At 46.4% G+C, this 24,009-nt stretch overlaps 1 protein-coding gene across 2 annotated transcripts in view; it reads right to left on the bottom strand.

The window, feature by feature from the left end:
- Positions 1 to 12,548: 12,548 nt before the first annotated feature.
- rassf7a (Ras association domain family member 7a) overlaps positions 12,549 to 24,009 on the bottom strand; it is a 66,029-nt gene continuing 54,568 nt past the window's right edge. For both annotated transcript variants that reach the window (XM_080544954.1, XM_080544953.1), the window contains exons 3-6: positions 21,434 to 22,452; positions 16,257 to 16,431; positions 15,307 to 15,417; positions 12,549 to 12,846 (exon numbers count right to left, since the gene is read on the bottom strand). In XM_080544954.1, coding sequence (XP_080401080.1) covers positions 12,815 to 12,846; positions 15,307 to 15,417; positions 16,257 to 16,431; positions 21,434 to 22,452 — 1,337 coding nt within the window. In that variant the 3' untranslated portion in view covers positions 12,549 to 12,814. The remainder of the gene's footprint in view (positions 12,847 to 15,306; positions 15,418 to 16,256; positions 16,432 to 21,433; positions 22,453 to 24,009) is intronic.

The raw sequence follows: 24,009 nt of genomic DNA, 5'->3' as shown, positions 1-24,009 counted from the left end.
GTTTGCGGAAGGCATGGAGGAGAGCTGAGGAAGAGGAGAAGGAGGGCTTGCAGAACCTCTGGAGTCAGATCAGAACCAGACTCACCCACCTGAGGCGAGCTGAAAGGATCAGGAAACGTAGAAGCAACAAGGAAAAGGCAAGGACGAACTTCTTCCGGGACCCGTTCAAGTACGCCCGGGGTTTGCTTGAGGAGACGAAATCGGGGAAGCTGCAGACCACAAGCAGGAGCTGGAGGAACACATCAAGGACCAGCTCAGTGACAGCCAAAAGGAGAGTCCCCTTGGTTCCCCAGGGCACGTACCGCTCCCACCCGAGCCCTCTTCTCAGTTTGACACCACTCCCCCCAGATGGTCTGAAGTTAAGCAGGTGGTGGAGCATGCGAGAGCTGCATCTGCACCCGGACCAAATGGCGTCTCCTATAGGTTATACAAGAACTGCCCAATGACCCTGAAGCTTTTGTGGAGACTAATGGGCATTGCCTGGAAAACAGAATCCATCCCTTCAGCATGGAGCAGAGCAGTCACTACCTTCATCCCGAAATAGGAAAGACTCCTATAACATCAGCCAATTCAGAGGCATAGCCTTATTGAATGTGGAGGGGAAGATTTTCTTCTCAGTGATGGCAAAGCGCATGACCAGCTACCTCCTGGCAAACAATTACATCGACACCAGCTGTCAGAAGGCAGGCGTCCCAGGATTTCCTGGCTGCGTGGAGCACTCGGCTATGATCTGGGAACAGATCCAGACAGCGAAGCGGAGCAAATCAGACCTGCCCGTCGTTTGGCTGGACCTTGCAAATGCATATGGGTCTGTTCCCCACCAGCTCATCCACTTTGCCCTCAAATTCTTCCACATACCACCGTGCATCCAGAGCCTACTAGCAACCTACTTTAACAACTTCCATGTATGCTACACAACCCAGGAGTTCTCAACGTGTTGGCACCGGCTGGAGAAAGGGATAGCGATGGGTTGTTCGATCTCCCCCATCCTTTTCACTGCAGCGTTTGAGATCATCCTAATCGGCGGAAGACAGATGGTCCGAGGAGTCAGATCCCAGTCAGGTCTGCGACTCCCAGCCCTACGGAGCTATATGGATGATGTCACCACACTCCTTCAGACAGCAGCGTGCACACCAGGGTTTCCGTTAGAAAAAATTGCCGCCGGACATCGTGTCCGGGAAGATTTCGATTTACCGGACAAACGTGATATATTCCGGTCATCTGATTAAAATATAATACTTTTTTTTTTTCTTTCAAAATCATATATTTTTTTCTCCCAAATCTAATATAGCTGTTTGTCGCGGTGATTACTGTTGTGTAGCGGCCTATATATGCAATTTAATGTCTATTTCTCATCCGATACGATTAGATGCGAGCTATATAATATATAATAATATAACATTATTCGCATGCGCGCTATGCCATTATGTCCAGCGCTGAACGGGCGCCTCACTGGGAACTGAACAGACAGCATCGATCAATGAACGGACTCCACATTACGTTAACTGAAGTTTGTTAAATTGTTTGGGATTAATGTGAGTTTTCTATTTTCTCTTTACAGTTTTACCCTTTTTTTTTAATCAATAAAACAACGTCATTTCTATAAGTCTCGCTGGTTGGGAAGGCATTTCGTTTAGCTCGGGAGTATGACAATGGGAAGAACATAACTGTTTATTGAGAAACAATTGATAGGCAGTCTGGGATACGTATATAAAGAAATACCACAATGTCTAGATGTATAACATTTTATTGAACAGTAACAGTGCAAGCATGTAGGCTACGGGGAACAGGGATTTTGGTCAGTAGGTCCTTTGTACAGAGGGCGTTTCTCTCCGACAACGCGTTCCCAGGTACCATGGAAGTCATAGGTAGTCCAGCACACTGACAGAGAGACAGACAGACAGACAGACAGACAGACAGACAGACAGACAGACAGACAGACAGACAGACAGACAGATAGACAGACAGACAGACAGACAGACAGACAGTCAGCTTACTTCTACCCTTTTGAGTGGAATTACTCCTTTAATTAGCTGTTAGCCATCTCAAAGCCCCCTGAGCTGCTCGTCAACACTGAGAATAGACCACATTATAGAAACCAAAACATCGTTTTTTAAATCCACAGGGAATAACCGAGAGTGTAAGGAAAGGCACACCCAGCGCTGTCAGTGGTGGGGAGACTTGAAGTGGCTTTGCTTGATTTCCATCACAGATTCAAGGATTGAAACACTGATGAAAATAGGGAGTAATAGTGATGGGATTATTTTAGATTATTTTAGATTAGATTAGATTAGATTAGGTGAGATTCAACTTTATTGTCATTGCAGAGTACAAGTACCAGACAACAAAATGCAGTTTAGCATCTAACCAGAAGTGCAAATAGTGATATAAAAACAAACACTTAACTTTCGGGGAAACTGCTAAAATAAAATAAATAAAATAAATTAAAAAAGAAAGCGACTATTAGCACCGCCGAATGACAACAAACGTATGAGTAATGAGTAAAACAATGTCACTTTTATAGTATGTTGTTTAACTTGCCGTTCGGTCGCCATGGCTCTGGTGTGTGTAGCAGCTTCAGCTAGCTGGCTGGAAACTTCTAGGGGTGCGTTCGTAAACACGCTCTGAGAGCGCCGGAGCGCACGCTGGCTTCGATGTCACAGAGCGACCGAGTCGTTCGATTGGACGAGAGGCGTTCCGCGAGTGCTGATCGGATTTCCAGAGCGTGTTTACGAACGCACCCAGCCAGCTTTAGCGAATTGTATTCAAAGGGAATTATTTTCACCGGACAATATGTCCGACGACTTTTCAATTTGTCGGACTTCACCAAATTTTACCGGACAAAGACCGGTAATTGCCGGTTAACGGAAACCCAGGTGCACACTGCACAGCGAGACTTCTGAAGAGGTTTGAGGAGCTCCTAACATGGGCCCGGATGAGGATAAAACCAACTAAGTCCCGCAATCTCTCAATCAGGAAAGGAGTCCGGAATGACAACATCTCTTTCTCAGTGGATGGCGAGAAGATCCCGCTGCTAGTGGACCATCCTGTGCGAAGCCTCGGAAGGCTCTACACGGCTGACCTTTCTGACAAGCACATGGCTTCTTCTGTCACTTCCCAGCTCTTGGACGGCCTGAAGAAGATCGACCAAAGCCTCCTGCCAGGAAAATTCAAGGTGTGGCGTTACCAGTTCACCTTAGACCAACGTCTCATGCGGCCCCTGAAGGTGTGTGACATCACTTTAACAACAGTGCTGAAGTTGGATGCAAAAGCCAACAACTACATCCGCAAGTGGCTGGGCCTTCCCTGCTGCCTCACTAATACAGCGCTGTTTGGAAGAACCACACTGAAGCTCCCACTGAAATCCATCAGCCTGGGCTATAAACAGGAGAAGGTGAGACTCGTGTTCGAGCTGAGAGACTCACCCGACCCGTTTGTCCAACACAGCAAGGCCCAGGTTCGCACAGGACGCAAGTGGGATGCCACGCAGGCAGTTGACCAGGCCATCAATCGCTTGAAACACCAGGAGATCGTCGGGGTGCTGCAGCCAGGCAGGACTGGGTTTGGATGGGGATCAGCACCCAAGATGTGGTCCAAGGCAACGAGGAAGGAAAGGAAAGATCTAGTGATCTCCGAAGTCGTAAAGATCGAAGAGGAGTGCTACAAAATCAGAGCCGTGGGCCAACAACAGCAAGGAAGGTGGACAACGTGGGAGGCTGTGATCAACAGAGCCATCACATGGAAGGATATGTGGAGGCTGCCCCAAGCAAGGCTGAGCTTCTCGATCAGGGCCACCTACGACACCCTTCCCAGTTCCCGGAACCTGCACCTCTGGTACGGCACAGAGGAGACCTGCCAACTCTGCAACGCCAACAACCCAAACTTGCGACACATCCTCTCTGGATGCAAGGCGGGACTGACGCAGGGTCGGTACAGATGGCGGCACGACCGGGTGCTGCGCAAACTAGCGGAAATTCTGGAAGCACGCAGACTGGAATCAAACAAGAGCAGCCCAGTCACATCACAGCAGCGGATCCAGTTTGTCCGGCAAGGGGAAAAAAGTCAGGGCAGCAGCACAAAGCAGTGGTCCCTCCTGTCTCCTGGAGGAGAGTGGAACATGAGAGCTGACCTCGATCGACAGCTGAAGTTCCCACACGAGATCACATCAACCTCCCTTCGGCCAGATGTCGTACTCTGGTCTACCCCGATGAGGACAGTCATCATGGCGGAGCTGACCATTCCATGGGAAGAGTGGATGGAGGCTGCCTTCGAGAGAAAGAAAGAAAAGTACACAGACTTGGCAGCTGCGTGCTCGCAAGCAGGGTGGAGGGCAGTCACCTATCCTGTGGAAGTTGGGTGCAGAGGCTATACAGGAACATCTACACAGCGGCTCCTGAGGTCGCTGGGGATCACAGGATCCAAGCTGAGAAAGGCGCTCAAAGACCTGGCGGAGGAGGCTGAACAAGGGAGCTTCTGGCTCTGGCTCAGAAGAAAGGACAAGGCGTGGGGGAAAGGAGGATCCTAGGGCTGGCTGCAGGAAGTGGCAGGGAGACGTCCCTGTCACTGCTCCACCACCTTGAGATGTTCCGGGATTAAAGGAGCGAAACATCAGTGAAGGGTGGCTCCCGGCTGACGACCCTGCAGTCAGCCCACTGGCACCGTCGGAGGTGCGACAGGCAGCAATGCCCAGCAGGTATACCCACCTGTGCTTTCATATAGTAGTTATATACAGTTATGAGCTATGTACAGTTAGGTTCAGAATTAAAAGAAAAAAATCTATTCTTGTATTTGTGTGTTTCATATTTGAGTATGAAAACATAACAGTTTACAACAGGCTACTGTAGGTACAGTAACACTGAAATACAAAAGGCCTACAGATAAGATGATCACAGTAGTGTTTTTCATTGAGCACATCAATGTTCAATTAGTTCTTAGAAGTGTCTATTCGTTTGATGGTGTGTGTGTGTGTGTGTGTGTGTGTGTGTGTGTGTGTGTGTGTGTGTGTCATTTGAAGACAAAATGCCATTTTGAGAAGACAAAACATTGTTTTGAATGCAGTGTTTGCTTTTGCATGAGATTTGTGGGGTTTTGTGTTTTGTGTTTAGAGTTTTGAGAAAATGAGCTGAATGCTTTCAGAAAACGTGTGGAAGCTGTAATAGAATAGTGGCCAAAGCCAGAGACGTGGGCTATTTCAAACCTCAAGAGCTTTCGTCAACCATGTGGATCTGATGTGCCCCCTACTGGTTATGATGAACAGTGAATGGCCCTGTTACATAACGCAGTGTAATCCTGTTTTGTTACTTTGTTTGTGTTGTCGGGTCATTCATATTATTTTTGGGGTGACTGCGCCCTCTTGAAGTCACTGTAGCCTGACATCAACATGGACATGGCATTACTTTACTGTAATCACTAGACTAGTTTACTGTGGCCTAATGAGGCTAATACGTCACTTGATTTGTTGAGGTCAAGGACCCCAATTGAAATAAGCCAGTGGCTTTCTTGGGTTTTTATCCTGTTAGTTGACCTTGTATGTAATATGTACTTTCATGAGCCTACTCCTGCAAATCTTCTAATAAAGTTTTCAATCAATCAATCAAAAGGTTACACGCCCGTTTCAGTAAGCTTGAAACACTCACACTCACAATATTGAATCAATATTGGATTATTAGCTATTGAGTTTTACACCAATATAAACTCATTGAGTTAACAGCACATTGTCTTGTTACTGAGCAATGTGAAATTGTTGAATTGAATTACTTGTAGAATTAATTCATCTGTAGACTATTAGGCTGTTAACTTCCACCTCGATCCCCGGCCTAGGGCCTACTCTCTATGAACGTTTGTAAAAGGAATATGGCAATAAAGGTATTCTCGTGTGGGGGGCGATGCCAGCTGTCCACTCATGATTAATTCTTCAAAATGAATGAGTAGGCCTACAGTACAGGCCAAAAGTTTGGACACACCTTCTCATTCAATGCGTTTCCTTTATTTTCATGACTATTTACATTGTAGATTCTCACTGAAGGCATCAAAACTATGAATGAACACATAGGAATTATGTATTTAACAATAAAGTGTGAAATAACTCTAAATATGTCTTATATTTTAGATTCCTCAAAGTAGCCACCCTTTGCTTTTTTGTTGTTAATAAAATATATAATAATAATATTAAATATAATATGTGTTAATAATAATATGTTATTATATATATAATATTATTATTATATATTTTATTAACAACACATTTATTTTATTAACAACAAAAAAGCAAAGGGTGGCTACTTTGAGGAATCTAAAATATAAGACATATTTAGAGTTATTTCACACTTTTTTGTTAAGTACATCATTCCACATGTGTTCATTCATAGTTTTGATGCCTTCAGTGAGAATCTACAATGTAAATAGTCATGAAAATAAAGGAAACACATTGAATGAGAAGGTGTGTCCAAACTTTTGGCCTGTACTGTATATGATTATCACCTTTTGTCAAATTTACTTTTAGCTGTCGGGCATCTAGAGGGGAAAACAGTGTAGGCTGCACAGCGAATCATTTAATGGACTTAAATAAATAACGTAAATAATTAATGGGATATTAAAATGCGCTTTGAATACTGGATGATGATTGCATCAATCCCCCATCAAGCCAAATCGTACAGTATGTGCCATTCTCTCTCTCTCCCTCTCCCTCCCTCCCTCTCTCTCACTCCACTCTCATGCTGCATCCTTGGTACGTGCACAGCCACACTCCGCTCATGGCAACACTGTCCACATGCGAACAGAGTTCAACCACTTTCAACGGTGGGGGGGTAGGGCGCGTTTCCTCAAACTCCTCAGAAACACATGTCCTTTGACTCCAATGACCGATGGCGCATCACAGGACGCGCGAATTAGGCGAAGGGAATCTCGACATGTACGCCTTTCTGATTAATACCGCCAACAGAAGGAAATTGATGACGCGTAAATGGTTCATTCCTAATGGAAGACGTGCAAAAATGAACGCGCCGCACCCCAGCTATAACTCAAGAATCCACCGAGCCCATTGGCGGTGTTAGTCACACCCCTCGGATGTTGTTATTGGATGATTGTCTGTATTGGGCGGGTCGTCGAGCTCGAGTTGAACCATCTACTGGTTTAAGGAGACGTCAATCACTGTCTCATTTGAATATTCAGGTCAGGTTGCAGATGCAGGGTAGTGGGCAGGGTCGGGGTAGTGCAAGTGAACTGAACTTCTCCGTTGGTGTACACTGCTATTCTTTAAAATGCATCTAACTTTAATGAAATATTGTCATTATTTTTGAGAAAACATTTACAGTGTTTGCATGCATGATAGTGTGACACTCATCAAAGCAATTAGAAGTTTTTCTTCTTCTTCAAAATGACCTCCTAAAGAGAAAACTTGAGAGATTGGTGAGTATCTCTATCTCCTTATCAAATATCATTTTGTATTATCTTCCATTGTGTAAATATATTCCAATTGTTATTGAAACAAATTGATGCAATGGGGATTTTTTTTTGCACGTTATAGGCCTGCAATTACTTTCATCATTGTTTGTTATATTGTAATTTTGACAGACTGGATGAAATGGGAGGAATGCTAAATATTTTAAAACCGAAACGGATCAGGATTTTTTTTATGAATGTGTCAAGGACAAGCCAGTGATTGTCTATAGTTTATTTAGTTTATACCCCGAAAGTTATTTACATCATTTGGTTGGAGGTTTTTGTTTATGTAACTCTGGTGACATTCTTAAGCCTCAGTGAAGTTGATTTACAAGCGATGTTTAGGCTGTATCAGATTATTATCATTATCATAATGATTACTATTATTATTGACCTTTTATTATGATTATTATGATTATTATGATTGGGTTGTTATCGCTTTATTGTTAAGCATATGTTGTGTTTCCCCCCCACAGAACCATGTGAACGCATGGTGGGAAATGAAAATCTAAAAGCAGGTGAGCCACTGACTAACGCACATTGCGCCAGTTCCTTCTTCCACTGTGCGTGTGACAGCGGCTAACCTGTTTTTGGGGGAACGTCTCACGAACGGCCTTCAGTCCTATGGGAGGCTCCTATATATGTGGGGAATATTGGTCGGGATCCCCATCACTGCTCTCCTGGTGGCCTTTCTCTGTACTGCATCCTTTTCCAATCTGTAAATAGGCGCAGCCAAGGGGGCCTTACATTAGTATACCCATGGACTTGACATCCTAACGACCTCTCTCACGCCACCTGCTGTTGGGATCGGCTGGTGAGTGTTGTTCTTAATTGCCTAAGGCTACTTAGTGTGTATTTCCATGTAACCATGTCTGTACTTCACTTTCAGAATGTCTCACCAATGACAATGTAATGTAACTTGGCAATGTAAAGTATCTCTAAAGAGAAGAAAAAAAAAGTAAACTTTCTACTCAATTCAAATGTGTGGCATCAAATTATTATCTTCTTTGGTGTACCATTAAAAGCCGTTATGCGTTGTTTCAGTGAACAGTTTATTGCCTCTGTTATGACTCAGTTTGACACACAGGGATAGTTAAGGGCTGTAGGCTACGCAGTCTGACTCAGCTGGGAGTATTATGACAGAATCATGACAGAAGTCAGAGACCCAAAACCTCTGAGTTAAAATTACACGTTAATGTTATTTGCGTACAGCTTCCTATTGGTTGACACTGATAGTCCCCAAGTGGGAGACTCGGGTACGGTGAGTTTCCAAGCCGTACATTTCTGAGTTTCCTACAGTAGTTCCAACGCAGCGTTACTCAGCATAGTGTGTTGACGCGCACATGCTCACTGATCCACATCATCATCACCACCACTCACTGTTTCTAGTGATTATAAACCCTAATTCACACCACCGTGTTGAACCGAGCTGAGCTGAGCTGTACTGGGCTGGCCTGGTAACACATCCACAGTAGTTGCTAAAACTGGACAGTGTGAAAGGAAAATATTTATATATAAAGTCATTTTGCTATTTGCCATTTACAAGACACTTTTGTCCAAAGCGACTTATAACAACGTACATTTGCCTAAAGTAAGTGAATCTATTGACTGATCTATCTATCAGTCATCATGAGAAAACACATCTATGCTAGGACCAGGGACCATTAGCAGTCACAATGCTAGAAGAAGAAAGATTACTTAAAAAAGACATCATTATTATAATTTATTATTAACAGTAGAGGAACTGTACAGAGGGGTGAGGAGGTCTTTAGGAGGGACAGTCAAGATGGAGCCTACAGAGAGAGATGCATCATCTGCTTAGGTCATCATCGTGTGCTCAGTTCCTCTTTGGTACCTCTCGTCACCCCCTGCTGAACCGTCCTCAACATACTGTATTTGGTGTGTGTGTGTGTGTGCGTGTGCGTGTTGAGTGATATTGCACTTGTATGAGCAAACACGTCCTCATCCCGATGCCCTGAAACCCCATCATAATCTGTTAATGTTCTCCTGTTTATGAGATTGATGTCCCGAGGGCTAGATGTTGAGTGAGTGAGGTTGTGTGAGTGGGTAAGTCACATGCAGGTGTGTGAGAGAGTGTGTGGGTGGGTGGTTGTACATACTGTATGCTGGTACGAGATAGTGACCCTGTGATAGCAGTGTCCTCTTTGGGATACCTCTCACTCTCTCTCTCTCTCTCTCTCTCTCTGTCTCTCTCTCTTTGTCTCTCTCTCCCTCTATCTCACACTTTCTCTCTATCTCACACTTTCTCTCTGTCTCTCTGTCTCACTCTCTCTCCCTGTCTCTCTCTATCTCACACTTTCTCACTCTCTCTCACTCCCTCCCTCTCTCTGTCACTCTCTCACTCTCTCGACCATGGGAACTAGAGGGATTTAGGGCTTATCTAAACCCTAGCCATGCCAGACGCGCCATGATGGTATCTCCATAATCCAATTCCAACATAATTAATCTTAATATCAAAAGCGTCTAGCCTTCTCATCTACTCTAGCCTAGGAGCGATAAAGGTATAAGTACCTCAGCAGCTCAACAACCCCATAGTTACAAGTTTTAAACAAAGTGAACAGTCGGCAAAAGAAAACGCTGACATGGACTTCTCCATTTTACACAGAAAACACCAGGGAGGGTGTCGATAGAGCTAGATTTAAAAGAAGAAAAAGAAAGGTGAAAAAAAAAAAAAGCTTATGTATGTAATCCTTTCTTGGGGGTTTCCAATGATGAAGTGCTTGCCAGGACAAATATTTACAGGGCTGAGGAGAGTTTGTGTCCAGAGTTTGTTTCTGTACTGTGAGAGTTCATGTCAGTTTGTTTCTACACAGTGTGGGGGGGGGTTCATGTCACTCTCAGTCCACACAGTCGGCCATGTTTACGCTCGTAGGCAAACAAACAGGAGGGGGGGCAGGAGGAGGAGAGGAGCTGCGTAATGGCGGGTGCTGCTGCTGCTGCCTCCAGAGTTAGCTGTCCACTCACTCACTGTTTATGATGCAAATGATAAGCGCTTCATTCCCATGGTAACAATAACATCAGAGGACAGTGAATCATCCTAACGATGCAACACAACAGACATCTACTTCACTTTCATAAAAAACTCAAATATATATATATATAATAATAAAAAAAAGAGTCAATTCATAGTGGTGTGATGGCGTGAGAGAAAACCAGAAGAGTGGTGAGTTCATAAAGCGCTATCTATGACCCAGGGGGGAGTCTGGTGGCGGTAGGGGTCAGAGGTCGGGCTCGTCGTTATGCGTGGGACGGAAAGAGGAATGCATGTATTGTACCAGAGCATCAACGATGAAGACCCAACCACTCCAGGACGAAGGCAACGCAGGAAGGAGCTCCAACCTCCCAGGGAATGAGTCTGCATTAATTGTGTATGTAGGTCAGCCATCTTCACTGCCACGTCAGCAGAGTGCTGTATCTCTAGAACAACTGGTAGCCAGGGTCACATACTGTGTGTACTGTATCAGGGGAGGCCGGTGGAGGTAGAAATCGGAGGACAGGGGGGCTCGTTGTAATGCATGAAATGGAATGAGGAACACATTGTCAAACACATGTGCTGTACTATACATGAGAATGACTTAGGATACCATTCCTCATTCCGTTCCATGCGTTACAATGAGACCCCGGCCTCCGCTTTCTACCTCCACCGGCCTCCCCTGGTGCCAGCCAGGGACATATCTACTGTATAAGTGCTGTGTTACATTAATGTCTTCCCCCCACAGGTGTTTGTTTGTATGGATGTATGCCCCATTTCCTCTTTCTGCATCAAAAGAGGTTCCTTAGCAACACTTTATGACCCACCTTCACAGTGCTTTTCTCCACACAGCGGACCAGAGCCGCCCCCCCCCCCACACGTCTGTTATGTTTTTGTATGTGTAATTACATTCTGTGTTCCTGAAAAGTAAACATAATATGAAAGACACAATGCTTTCTATTAGACCTACTGTACCGTCATGGCCAACCGCTCTCCTCCTTCAAACCAGGTCTGAAAAAACTCACCTCTTAAGGTTCCTCAGACTCTTGTTTAGACTCTTCAGATTTTAGACTCTTTAAACTCTTCAGTATCTTAAGAGTCTTCAGGCTATTCAGACTCATCGGACTCATTAGACTCTTTAGATTCTTCAAACTCTTTAGACTAAAATCTTCCTGTCCTATTTGTTGCCTTAGGGGGGTCCTGTGGTCAAGCCAGGGTAGCTGCTGTGTACACACATGGAGGGGCCTAATGATCATCATCATAATCATAATGATGAATTATTCCAATTTAAAATGAAGCACAACTACAATAGGCACCATTAGAGCATCATTAGACCACCATAAGTGCTAACACAATCCATTTAGCGCCATCCACAGGAGATTGTCCTCCTGGAACCATATATAATGAAAAGCTTATGCACTCACTGCAATGTAAGTCGCTTTGGAGGCAAGCGTCAGCTCAACGGCATATATTATTGTACGAAAGAAAAGCGTGTGTTACAAATAAAATCGTATTAATCCTCCATATGGTGTTATATAACAATATAGGTGCTTTGTAGGACTTCTGCCATTTGAGCAGCTCCTTAGAGCATCCTTCATGAATGCATAAACACTTGATATAAATACACGTACCTATGAAATATGTATAATGTATGACTCATACTGTACTGTCGGTGGTTTTAAGGACGGTGTGGTGGAAGTTTCGAGTCGGCTTTTCACCCACATGTGGAACACTCACTGGAGGAGATTCTCCAGGGACATCAGACCTAATCCTCCCGCACCACTGAACTGCACACGTCCTGGTGAGAATGAAGCGGGAGAGGCCGGTGGAGGTAGAAATGGGAGGACGGGCTCATTGTTAATGCATGGGACGGCATGAGGAACGGTATCAAACGCACATGTCTGCATTACTTTGTAACACGTGTTTGATCCCAGTCCCATGCCGTCTCATGCATTATAATGAGCCCGTCCTCCGATTTCTACCTCCACCAGCCTCCCCCTGGTACGATGACACTCTTAGCACCCGGTCAGTCGTTAAAACAATAAACATACAACAGTCCAGGTAATCTAAAACACAAATGCACCATTTGTTTTTATTATATTTAAATACACAGACAAAGTAAATCATCTTTCTAGGTGGAAGTTTCCTAAATATTCTGTTTTTTTTACATTTCATACATACTTTGCAGTGTACAGTATATAGCAAAATAATGCTGTAAATATATTTGATGTATATATACAGTATGTATATGAGACATATATAATATGGTTATAATCTGGATAACGATGGTAGTTACAGAGAGAGAGGGGGTTAAATATGCGGTGGTGGTGTGACATATAGGGAACAGTCAACAAGTTTTCCTCGGCCTTGCGGTCCGTGTTTCTATCGCCATGACGACTCTCTGGATGTCAGGACTGCAAGAAGACACACAAACATAATCTGGGTTGATGCTCCCCTTCGTTTTTGATATCGGCATCCGAGATAAAACACACTTCGTACTCAGGAATGTAGTTATAAAATGGCGGCGGGAGGAAGAGCTGGGTGTATAGAGAGCAGGGGGAGGCTGGCGGAGGTAGAAATCGGAGGACGGGCTCATTGTAATGCATGGAACGGTATGAGGAATGCTATCAAACACGTGTTAGCCTACAAAGTAATGCAAACATGTTGTGTTTGATACCATTCCTCGATTCATCCCATGCATGACCATGAGCCCATCCTCCGGTTTCTACCTCCACCAGCCTCCCCATATATAGAGAGATTAAAAAATGCCTCTTTGTAATGCATGGATGCATAAAATAGGGGTGTTTGATTTGATACCATTCCTCATTCCGTTCCATGCATTACAATGAGCCTGTCCTCTGTTTTCTACCTCCACCAGCCTCCCTTTCTAATAACCCCATCATGGCAGAGGAACACAGCAGACACCACCCAGCCAGCCAACCAGAGGAGAGGAGGGGGAGAGAGAGAGAGAGAGAGAGAGAGAGAGAGAGAGAGAGAGACCACGTTGACCTTTGACCTGTCGGCAAGGTGTACTGTTTAGCCAAATGTGACAGCAGCTGGTGAAAGGGGGAACAAGTCGGCAACCAATCAAAATGTTCAGACTTTTATTCAGAAAAATAAAAAAATGTCCCGCTTTCACCAGCTGTTGTCACAAATAGGGTCGAACCCCAAAAGTCTTTCCTTGATTTGATTCTTAGAAACCTCCCTCCCCTCCTCCTTGCCTCCTTCTCCAAACCCATTGGAGGAGAAGCCTCAAGAGGAGGAACCCTAGACCTTCTCCTCCAATGGGTTTCGAGGGGGAGGTGTGAGGAGAGGGGGAGGTGACTAATCAAGACTTTTGAGATTTGGCCTGTGTGTGTGTGTGCTTGTACAGGTGTGTTTGTATAGGTGTGGGTCAGCGGACCGTAGCACTGACAGGTCAAAGGTTAAGGATTAGGACCATGGAAACCCATCGCCACCAGAGGACACACAAGAGTAAACATCTCACCCAACATCACATACAAGCCATGGCCCCATTCCAACACTGTTGAAATGCACCCTTCCTTCCTTAAGTCACAAATAATAAATCACCAGTTTGACACTAAAGGGAATCTCGAAATTCGACACTTAAAGTGGAATCTCGAGCTTGGCACTTAGTGGAATCTCAGTGCTTTAACCTATCCGACCCTGCTAAGAGATCAGTGATCGTTATTGATCGACAGTATCGACACAGAGCAACCAGGAAGGCAGGTGCATTTGTAGTAGTCAGACAGGGCCCATGGCTTCACACAGGAGAGGGGAAGGAGTGTGCAAAACATTCTGCAGATAGTCGGGGCAGCCAGAGGATAGGGCTCTCTCTCTCTCTCTCTTTTGGAAGAGGTCAAAGGTCAACAAAACAGAATAAGAATCAACCCCTTTAAAACCGAGACTAGGCTTAATTCCATTCACACACAAAGTAAGAAAAACAAAAAAACACATCTTTAGTGACAATAACCAAAAAACACCCAAGTGTTGTTTTGTACTACAATCAGAATGTCTCTTCCAAGTCATTCTCTCATGCAAGGAGCCGTGAACACACTGTATGGTTGTGGAGACAGAGGGAGATAGAGACACACAGCTGTCTGGAGAACAGAACAGGGCTGTTGTTCTGTGGGTGGGAGAGTCACCCGCGTCACTGGGGAGGGGGAGGGTGGAGGGGGACGGGGGGACGGGGGCTCACAGCTGCACTGCCTGAGTGTCACACAGTACAGCTGTAGCAACAAGGAGGCAGTAGCTACTGTTAGTAGCAGAATACAGAGAGAGAGAGAGGGAGGGAGAGCGAGAGAGAGAGAGAGGGAGAGAGAGAGAGAGGGAGGGAGAGAGAAAGAGAGGGGGGGAGAGAGAGGGTGGGGGGAGAGAGAGGGGGTAAGATAGGGAGGGAGGGAGGGAAGGAGAGAGAGAGAGGGACAGTGAGAGAGAGGGAGGAAGAGAGAGAGGGAGGGAGAGAGAGGGGGGGAGGGAAGGAAGGAGAGAGAGAGAGAGGGAGGGATAGAGAGAGAGAGAGAAGGAAGGAGAGAGAGAGAGAGAGCGGGGGAGGGAGAGAGAGAAATAAAGTGAGGGAACACAAGGGAAAAAAAGATAGAGAGAAGAGAAGAAGGAGAGGGCGGGGAGGAATTGAACAGGTACATGTTTGGAAGATAAGACGGCAGGAGAGGCGGAGGGGACAGTCAGGGGACGGCCGTTAAGGGAGAGGAGATCTGGGGGGGGTTAGGACCTCCACCCCCCACCCCCCCCCTTGTCGGGACAGAGGGATGCGGTCACCAGGCATGGCCCAAAAGTCAAGCTGAGGTAGAGGGCAGGGCAGGGCAGGGCAGGGCAGGGCAGGGCGGGGGAGGGAGGGTCTCACACATACACACCCTCAGGGTTGAGGCTGGACACCAGGGGGTTCTGCAGGTTGCGTGGATGACCCAGAAACTGCTTGGCTGTGGGGCGGGGGGGCGACGACTCTGAGGGGAAGAAAGACAGACCTGGAGGACAGAGAGAGAGAGAGAGAGAGAGGTTTAGGAGGGGAGGAAGGACAGGTCTGGAGGAGAGAGGTATAGGAGGGGCTGTTATCATGACTGTGTGTGTGTGTGTGTGTGTGTGTGTGTGTGTGTGTGTGTGTGTGTCTGTATCTGTGTGTGATAGGGAGTGTGTGTGTATGTGTGAATATCTGTGTGTGTGTGTGTGTGTGTGTGTGTGTGTGTGTGTGTGTGTGTGTGTGTGTGTGAGAGTAAGTAAGTAAGTAAGTAAGTAAAGCTTTATTTATATAGCACCTTTCATACAAGAAATGCAGCTTAAAATGCTTTACAACAGGAATAAGAACATAAAGTGAATATAATAAAAACATATAATGAATATAAAAGCAGGGGAAAACAGTAAAAAGAAAAGGTAAAGATGAAATACAATAAAAAAAGAAAAAGAAAAAGGGAAACAATGTACAACCTCTGCCTTAACGCTTAGTAACCGCTATCCATCTTCTCATCAGCAGAATACCATTTCATCTCCCTACCTTACACAGTCTTTCTGTACTTCTCACTGGCTTTCAAGTTCAAACATGGCTGACCTTGCACCAAAAATCCAGTATCAACATTACCGTTTCTTTCTTTTGCACTTACTCAAACCTTCTGACAACGTACAATCACCTCTTTCTCATCGATCCGGTAGCGTCAGATCACAGTATTTTAACCAAGTGGATTTGTAGCCTAACTGTCGTCTCTCTCTGTCGTCTCTCTCTCTGTCTAGACAGACGACAGTTAGGCTACAGATCCAGTTGACTGGGATTTTGCGCTGCTGTGTCTGTCTAGACATCTGTGTGTGTGTGTACCTCCGTTCCGGTAGCCGTCCTGCAGCAGTTGTGTCAGATCCAGCTGGTCCAGCTGTTCGCTGAGGTCCGTGCGTGAGCTGGTGTGTGAGGGGACCACCCCCGTCTGCTGGATGAACTGCTGCAGGTTACACTGTCTCAGCTCCTTGTTCAGCTCCTCCAGCTCCTCCTGTTTAGTCTGGAGGGGAGGAGGGGAGAGGAGAAGAGACGAGAAGAGGGTCTCAAATCAGCAGGGCCCAAACCATAGTCAACCCCTAGTCAGTAACAACCCACTTTGCCTAGACGCTTTGTGTCGATCTCACAGGACCGGACATGTATAGGTATTGAAAAAAGGGAGGCTGGTGGAGGTAGAAATCGGAGGACAGGCTCATTGTGATGCGTGGAAAGGAATGAGTAGTGGTATCGAACACGTGTCATACCACATGTTCCATACCGTGCGTTACAAGGAGTCTGTCCTCAGGATGTCTACCTCCAGCAGCCTCTACTGTTTCAATAGCTTGCCTCCCCTGTATTGAATAGTTCAAGTTGGGATTTGCTCTACCAGTTTATCTCATTCTGTCAAATAGCGTAGGTTAAATGAACATTTATTGTCAAATGTTCAAACGAGTAAGAGATGATCACAGTAGAATGTGTTTCAAATACAGAACATTTATGTATAAGCATCACAGCACTCACAACATGAATATAACATAACCCCCCCCCCCCCCCCGGACACTGTGAACAATCCAATTGAGCTTTTGCACCACTGCCGGTTGCACATCCCTGGTCAATGTGATCACTCTTTAACCTTCGACCTACTGGTTAGATGCTGAACTGCATTTTGTTGTCTAGTACTCTGCAATGACAATAAAGTTGAATCTAATCTAATCTAATCTAATCTAATCTAATCTCTAGCTTTAGTTAGTTATTCAGTCCTTTAAGGCTAGACAACCGTATCAACAAACAGAGATTAATTTGAAACCAGGGACATATGTTTGAGGTGTCTATGTGGAACAAGCAGGCAGAGACATGATCAGTATTTAGCTGTGTTACATAATCGCCAGAACTCACTGAAATAAGTGTTATTCAAAAAAAGGCTGCGATTCCTTTTCTGCCCATAAGAGGGCAGCAAATGTCCACACCACTATCGTCAGTGGTCACGTCACGTCATCAACATGGGAATCAACTAGTGCGTCTCACCCCAGGGGAGGCATGCCTCCACCATTCCTCATTCCATTAATTAGGCTACAATGTGCCAGTCCTCCGATTTCTACCTCCACCAGCCTCCCCTCCTCCTCCGCTACTTACACTACATGCATTACTATTTTCACTTCTTTTGTAGTTTTTGTATTGTATTACTGTATTGGATTGTTGGTTGTTGTCGACTGTTGTTGTAGCAAGATTCCAAAGCATTTTCACGTCAATTATATGCGAGGTATGCGATGTACATGACAAATAAAAATGTGATTTTAGCAGTCTGAACCATTACAAAATAAAGAAAGAAACAAACAACGTCTAGGAACGTTGGTATAGGGGCTGTGGCTCCTCTCCAGACTCCTATGTCAAAATCCTCACCCAGCAATTATTCCTGGACATGACAAACAAACTGATCAATCAACCCCCCGTCAACAACTACCCACTGGTGCCAGTCAATACGTCTGGGAGTCAATATGGTACCAGTCAATACAGTAGAAAGAGAGGTGGGGGGGGGAGGGAGTGGGAGTGAGAGGCCGGGAGCGAGAGAGAGAGAGAGAGGGAGGAAGGGAGAGTGAGGAAGAGAGAGAGAGAGAGGGAGGGAGGGAGAGTGAGGAAGAGAGAGAGAGAGGGGAGGGAGAGCGAGAGAGAGTGAGGGAGGGGGAGAGAGTGAGGAAGAGAGTGAGGGAGAGAGAGAAAGAGAGAGTGGGAGAGGGAGAGAGTGAGGGATAGAAAGAGAGAGAGTGGGAGAGAGAGAGCACCCCTGCCACACTCCCCCCCGCGCGCCTCCGTACCCCGCGTGTCACCTGACCATAGTCCATTAGATGGAGAGGCGGTACACACCTGCGGAGGTACGCCTGATTAGCAGATTGACTGGATGGAACCCTGAGAGCATCATCATTGTCATCACCATCATCGTCATCATCATCATCACCATCTGCCAGGCAGCGACTCATTAGACTAACACCCCCCCCCCAGAAACACATAAATCTATCTGGCACACAGCACAGCCAAGTGTAGTCAAGTGGAGCCGGCAGGCCTCTGCTCATCTCATTACAACAGCGTAAAGAGCAGACATCTTGGCACACGCCTTGTTTGCTTTTGTCACAGCAGCCAATGGCGTTACCTGGGTGGTGGAAACAAGAGCATTTTAGATAATGGAGGCCTAATGATGATCTACGGCTGACATCGCTGCCTGGTGATCTCTCGCACCGACGGTGTTTCGTTATCGACACCACGCCTCTTTCCTGGTTCCGTGCTTTACAATGAGCCCGACCCATCCTCCCCGATTTCTACCTCCACCAGCCTCCACCTCTGGTACCAGTGTTTCCCTCAAAAGCAGAGTACTGAGAGGGCCCATGACATTGTTTACATTTAGCAGACGCTTTTAGCCTAAGTGACTTACAATTAGAGATTACAGGGACAGTCTCCCTGGAGTAACTCGACTCAAAGGTCATCAATGTGCAGCCACGGATGCCATTACTAACATTTTACATTGAGATGTATGTTGGCTAAAACGTTTCCGGCAGTTTTTTTTAAACAGACTGTAGTCAACGGTAATGAGACACTGCACCACAAAGCCGTCGCCTCAACCTAACCATTACTGGGGCGTCTGGGTGGCGTAGCCCGCTAAAGCACATGCCACATAATGGCAGGGTCCATGGTTCCATCCACATATCCTGCATGTCCTCCCTCCTCTCTCTCACCCATCCTTCCTGTCATTCTCTACTGTCCCAATAAAGCAGAAATGCCCATAAAACATATAATAAATAAATAAATATATATATATATATATACGTATAACCATTATTTAGCCACAGAGATAAATCCGCCTTGAGTTCCCGGGAGGCAGTCACTCTCCCCTTCAGATCACATGACTGATAACCAAATTATCTTTTTATTGTCTCTTTATCGTCTTTTAATCAGTTTCAGCGCTGATAGCCCAGCCGTGACATGTAGTCTGGAGCCTAGAGAGAGAGACAGGGTATTAGGTCTAAGAGTGCCTGTGGGCCAGGCTTAATGAGACATGGAGCTAATGTACAAGAGCGTTCGCTAAACAGAAATGCTCAAGGCCTTTACTAACAAAGTTTATGTTTGTGTGAATTTCATATATATCTCTGTGTGATTACTGGTATAAGTTTTCTGTGTGTTTTTTTAATGCAGAAAAATACACATAATATTTTTCTTGTGGTATCACATAACAGGGCTGTGATAGATTCCTTGTCGCCAGTAAGCTGTTCTCCAGTCTGGGAGGATCTGAGCTGAAATGTGTCGTGTCTGTTTTTTTTGTGTGTCTGGCTCCAAACAGTGGATCAAGCCAGGACTCAGATTCAGGGGAGGCTGGTGGAGGTAGAAATCGGAGGACAGGCTCATTGTAAATGCATGGAATGGAATAAGGATTGATATCAAATGTTTGATACCATTCCTCATTTTGTTCCATTAATAATAATAATAATAATAATAATAATAATAATAATAAACTTTTATTTGTATAGTACTTTTCCTGCAAGCGTTGCAGCTCAAAGTGCTCCAATCATTATATATTCATAATTTAATTATTTAGTCATTTTAAGGCAATATTAAAAAGATGGGTTTTTAGTCTTGACTTGAACATATTTGCTGAGGTTGCATCCCTAATGTAAACTGGCAGTGCATTCCACAATTTGGGTGCATAAAATGAGAATGCAGCCTCACCAAATCTCTTCTTTTGTACATGTGGTACACAGAGAAAACCAGCGTCAGAAGACCTGAGAGCTCTATTGGATTAGCTCTATTACAATGAGCCTGTCCTCCGATTTCTACCTCCACTAGCCTCCACTGCTCTGGTTCCATAGGGAGGCTTGGGTTTCACTCCTAACTGGGTTAGTACAGTTAGTACAGACCAAAAACAGTAACCATGACTACACCTTAACTGTCCCTCCTTGAACCCCCCCCCCCCCTCCCCCTGTTCAGTTTCTCCACTGTATATTAACAAACAACGTACAAAAAAAAACCTTCTTCTAACATTGTGACTACTAATGGACCCTGGCCCGAGCAGAGATTACTTTTGTTTTTTAAGTTAGTTTTTCTGAGTGGGGCAGTCCCACTCATATTTTTCCTTTTAATGACAGACACAGTAGAGATTATGACAGGAAGGATGGGTGAGAGAGAGAGAAGGGATGACATGCAGGATATGTCCGCGGCTGGAATCGTACCGGAATCCCTGCGGTACATGGTCAGCGCTTAATCCACTACGCCACCTAAGCGCCCATACTTTTCTTACAATGACTGATGGATAGACGATTCACTTACTTAGACAAATGTATTTGTTGTCACTTTGGATAAAGGTATCTGCTAAAAGCCCAAAAAATTAAAATGTAAATGCAATGCTGGCCCAACCCAATAAAAAGCTCTTGTACGATGCATATAAATGATCTTTATTTTATTTAATCTGTTAATTGTTTTTTTTCAATATCAAATAACAACAATACAATTAGTATACAAACAGTAGATATTGTCAATGTCATAATTGTGATGTGGGCCAGAGTTGGGTTGGCATGGCAGATCAAACCTGGCTATCAGACCAGTTCAACCAGACTTCCCGTTACAAATAACACAACATTCATACATGTATGACAAAAGTCCAAAACATTAATGTCCAGTTTTCCCAATAAATATTCATTTTCCTATCAAATTCTTTTGCTTGTTATTTTGTTTGAACGCGTGTCCTTGCAGTGTGAGTGTTTGTGCCTGCTGCCGTGTACAGGTAGAGAGCTGCACCCCTCTTTAGAGCCTACATCCCTCTTTAGAGCCTGCACCCCTCTTTAGAGCCTGCACCCCTCTTTAGAGCCAAACAGCGACTTAGAGTTAAACAGCGACTGTCCTTGCACTGGCGTGTGTGTGTCTGCTGGATTGTTCTAGGTGGCGGGGGAGTATATGCTAGCTACCGCCCTCTAGTGGATAGGAGGGGCGATACAGCGCTACACCTACTACACACCTCTCTCCTGGGCCCCGCCCTCTCTCCTTACCTGCAGCAGAGTCTCCGTCTTCCCCAGAGCCCTGTCCACTTCCTCCAGCTCCCCCTCCAGTTCCTCCCCATGCCTCCCCTGGCTCTCAAGCTCTGCGTTCAGGGACTCCTCGGCCTGACCCCCCGCCGGATGATTGGACCTCCCGGCCTGGGCCACACCACCGCCCCCCGCCTGGCTCTCCCGTTGGACCTCCTGCGCCAGCTGGGCCGAGCGGGCCGAGAAGTCGTGGAGCCGCCGCCCGCAGTCGTCCACGTCGGCGTGGAGCTCCCCCAGCCTCCGCCTCATCCCCCGCTCCCTCTCCGCCTCCTGGTGGAGCTCCTCCTCCCAGAACTGCTCGTGGGCCAGCTCCGCCTGGTTCCTGCGCGCCGCCTGCTCCAGACTCTCCATCTCCTCCTGGGGCCGGGGACCCTCGGGGAGGGGGGCCGGGGAGGGCGATGGGGAGGGGCGGTCAGCCCAGCCGCGAGACTCCCTCTCCAGGACCTCCAGCTGGGCCTCGATGGCCCTCAGACGCTCCTGCTGCTGGAGAACCTGCCGGAACGCCTCCTCTTTGGAAGGGCCTGTTGCCGGGACGGGGGAGGGGGAAGGGGAGGAGGTGGTGCGGAGGGGAGGGTGAGGGACGGGGCTGGGGCTGGGGCTGGGGCTGGGGCTGGGCGTGACGGCCCTCTGCTGCTCCCCCGGGGAGTCTCGGGAGGGCCTCCGGAGCTGCTTGACTTTGCTCCTGGGGGAGGTGGAGGGGCCCAGGTTGAAGGTGAGGGACTTCTTGGGCTGGCTGCGTTTGGGGAGCTCCGGCTCCGGGTGCTTGGGCAGCAGGGAGGCGGGGAGAGGGGTGAGCCGGTCCTGGTTAGGACCGGTACCGGGCGGCGCGTCGCTGCTGCTGGGGCCGGTGCGGCGGAGGAAGAACTGGACCTCGTTGCCATGCTGGCCCAGCTTGGACAGGGACTCTAAGGGCCGGTCGGTCGCCAGCAGCTGCCTCTCGGAGTCCCTCAGACGCTGGATCAGAACATACCGGCCCGTCTGACCTGAGGGACGGAGACACAGAGGTCGGGGTCAGAACCACAACAGAACCACAACAGAACCACAACGCAACCGCTATGTTCCCTGAAGCAGAGCAGTGAGACCTAATTCAAACTGGTACCAGTATTGAAATATTGAAGTTGAAGTATTGAAGTTCTTTATTTATCCCCGAGGGGGAAATTACTTTCTCACAGCAGCCAGATTTAAAAGAGTATGGGGGATAAAAAAGACATATACTAGATAACGAACAGGGAATAAATAAGAGTATAAATAGAGCGGACACAACAACAGTACGGTACAGACTAAAAAGAGAAATACAGCTACGCATATTAAGAACATTGTTTCCAAAAAAACAGTCAGTGTGAGGTCAGAATAAGTGCACTCATAGTCCATGAACACAGTGCTCTTCAGTCCGTTAGAGGACGCCATCGTGGGCCTCGTGAACCACCGTGCCGCCCGGAGGAGGAGGAGGAGGAGGAGGAGGAGGGGGAGGAGGAGGAGGAGGAGGAGTCACCACAGCTGGCGGCGTTATACAGCCTGATGGCTGATGGGACGAAGGAGCGTGTGAAGCGCTCCTCCGAGCACCTTGGCAGGATGAGGCGGCCGCTGAAAGTGCTTTTTTGGTTGATCACTTCCTCATGCAGGAGGGTGGGACGGGTTCTCGCTAATGTGCATACAGCAGGGGAGGTATACAGCTGGTAGAGGTAGAAATCGGAGGATCCATTGTAACGCACGGACGGAATGAGGAACGGTATCAAAGTCATTTGTATGAGACCGTTCCTATTGCGTTCCATGTATTTACAATGAGGCCGTCCTCCGATTTCTACCTCCATCAGCACTGAACTTCAGTTTGACACCTTGAATCTAAGTGGTTAACCAAACATTTAATGATTTAGGTTGTTATGAGGTTGTACAGCATCTGCAGATTTAAAGAGGTCAAATGTAATACTTTTTAAGACTTCTTTGATGAAGCCATGCTTCGGATTACAATTTAATGCCAAATTTTATTTCGCGACAACAATAATAATAAAATAATAAAAGTTACACCCTGTCTACAACATGTCTCTCTGGGCTGGACTGCGGCTAATTACACCACTGCACGACTCGCTGTGGTGTGAATGTTACAGCAGCTAACCTACGTCACCACAGACAAAATCTCTCTCTCTCTCTGTCTCTCTGTCTCTCTCTCTCTCTCTCTCTTTCACTCTCTCTCTCTTTAGCTCTAATAAAAAAACATGAGCCAAATATCCTGTTGTGTAACAGTTATATACCGCACATAAAAAAAAAAAAAAGTTCAAAAAACAAACTCAAATTTTCAACAAGGGCTCTGAAATGAGGACAAGCGCTCCCCTGTGACCCAGCAGCTCAGCTCACATGTGGAGAGAGGGAAGAAAGGAAAAAAGAGGAGTAGAGTGGAGTGTCTAATGGTAGCATGTGGCTAACTTCCTGACAGGACCTCCTGAGGGCGTGGTGGTGGGGACAGCAGACTCAACCCTCCGCCTCACACTGTAGGCCTACCCTTACCCTCTGCATCTAGGCACTTCATGTAGGTCAGAAGGGAA

Source organism: Nansenia antarctica, assembly GCF_963989245.1.
Source record: "Nansenia antarctica genome assembly, chromosome: 14".
In the NCBI taxonomy this organism is placed as follows: Eukaryota; Metazoa; Chordata; class Actinopteri; order Argentiniformes; family Microstomatidae; genus Nansenia; species Nansenia antarctica.
Note: the sequence above shows the minus strand (reverse complement) of the source record. Positions and strands in the feature narration are given on the sequence as shown.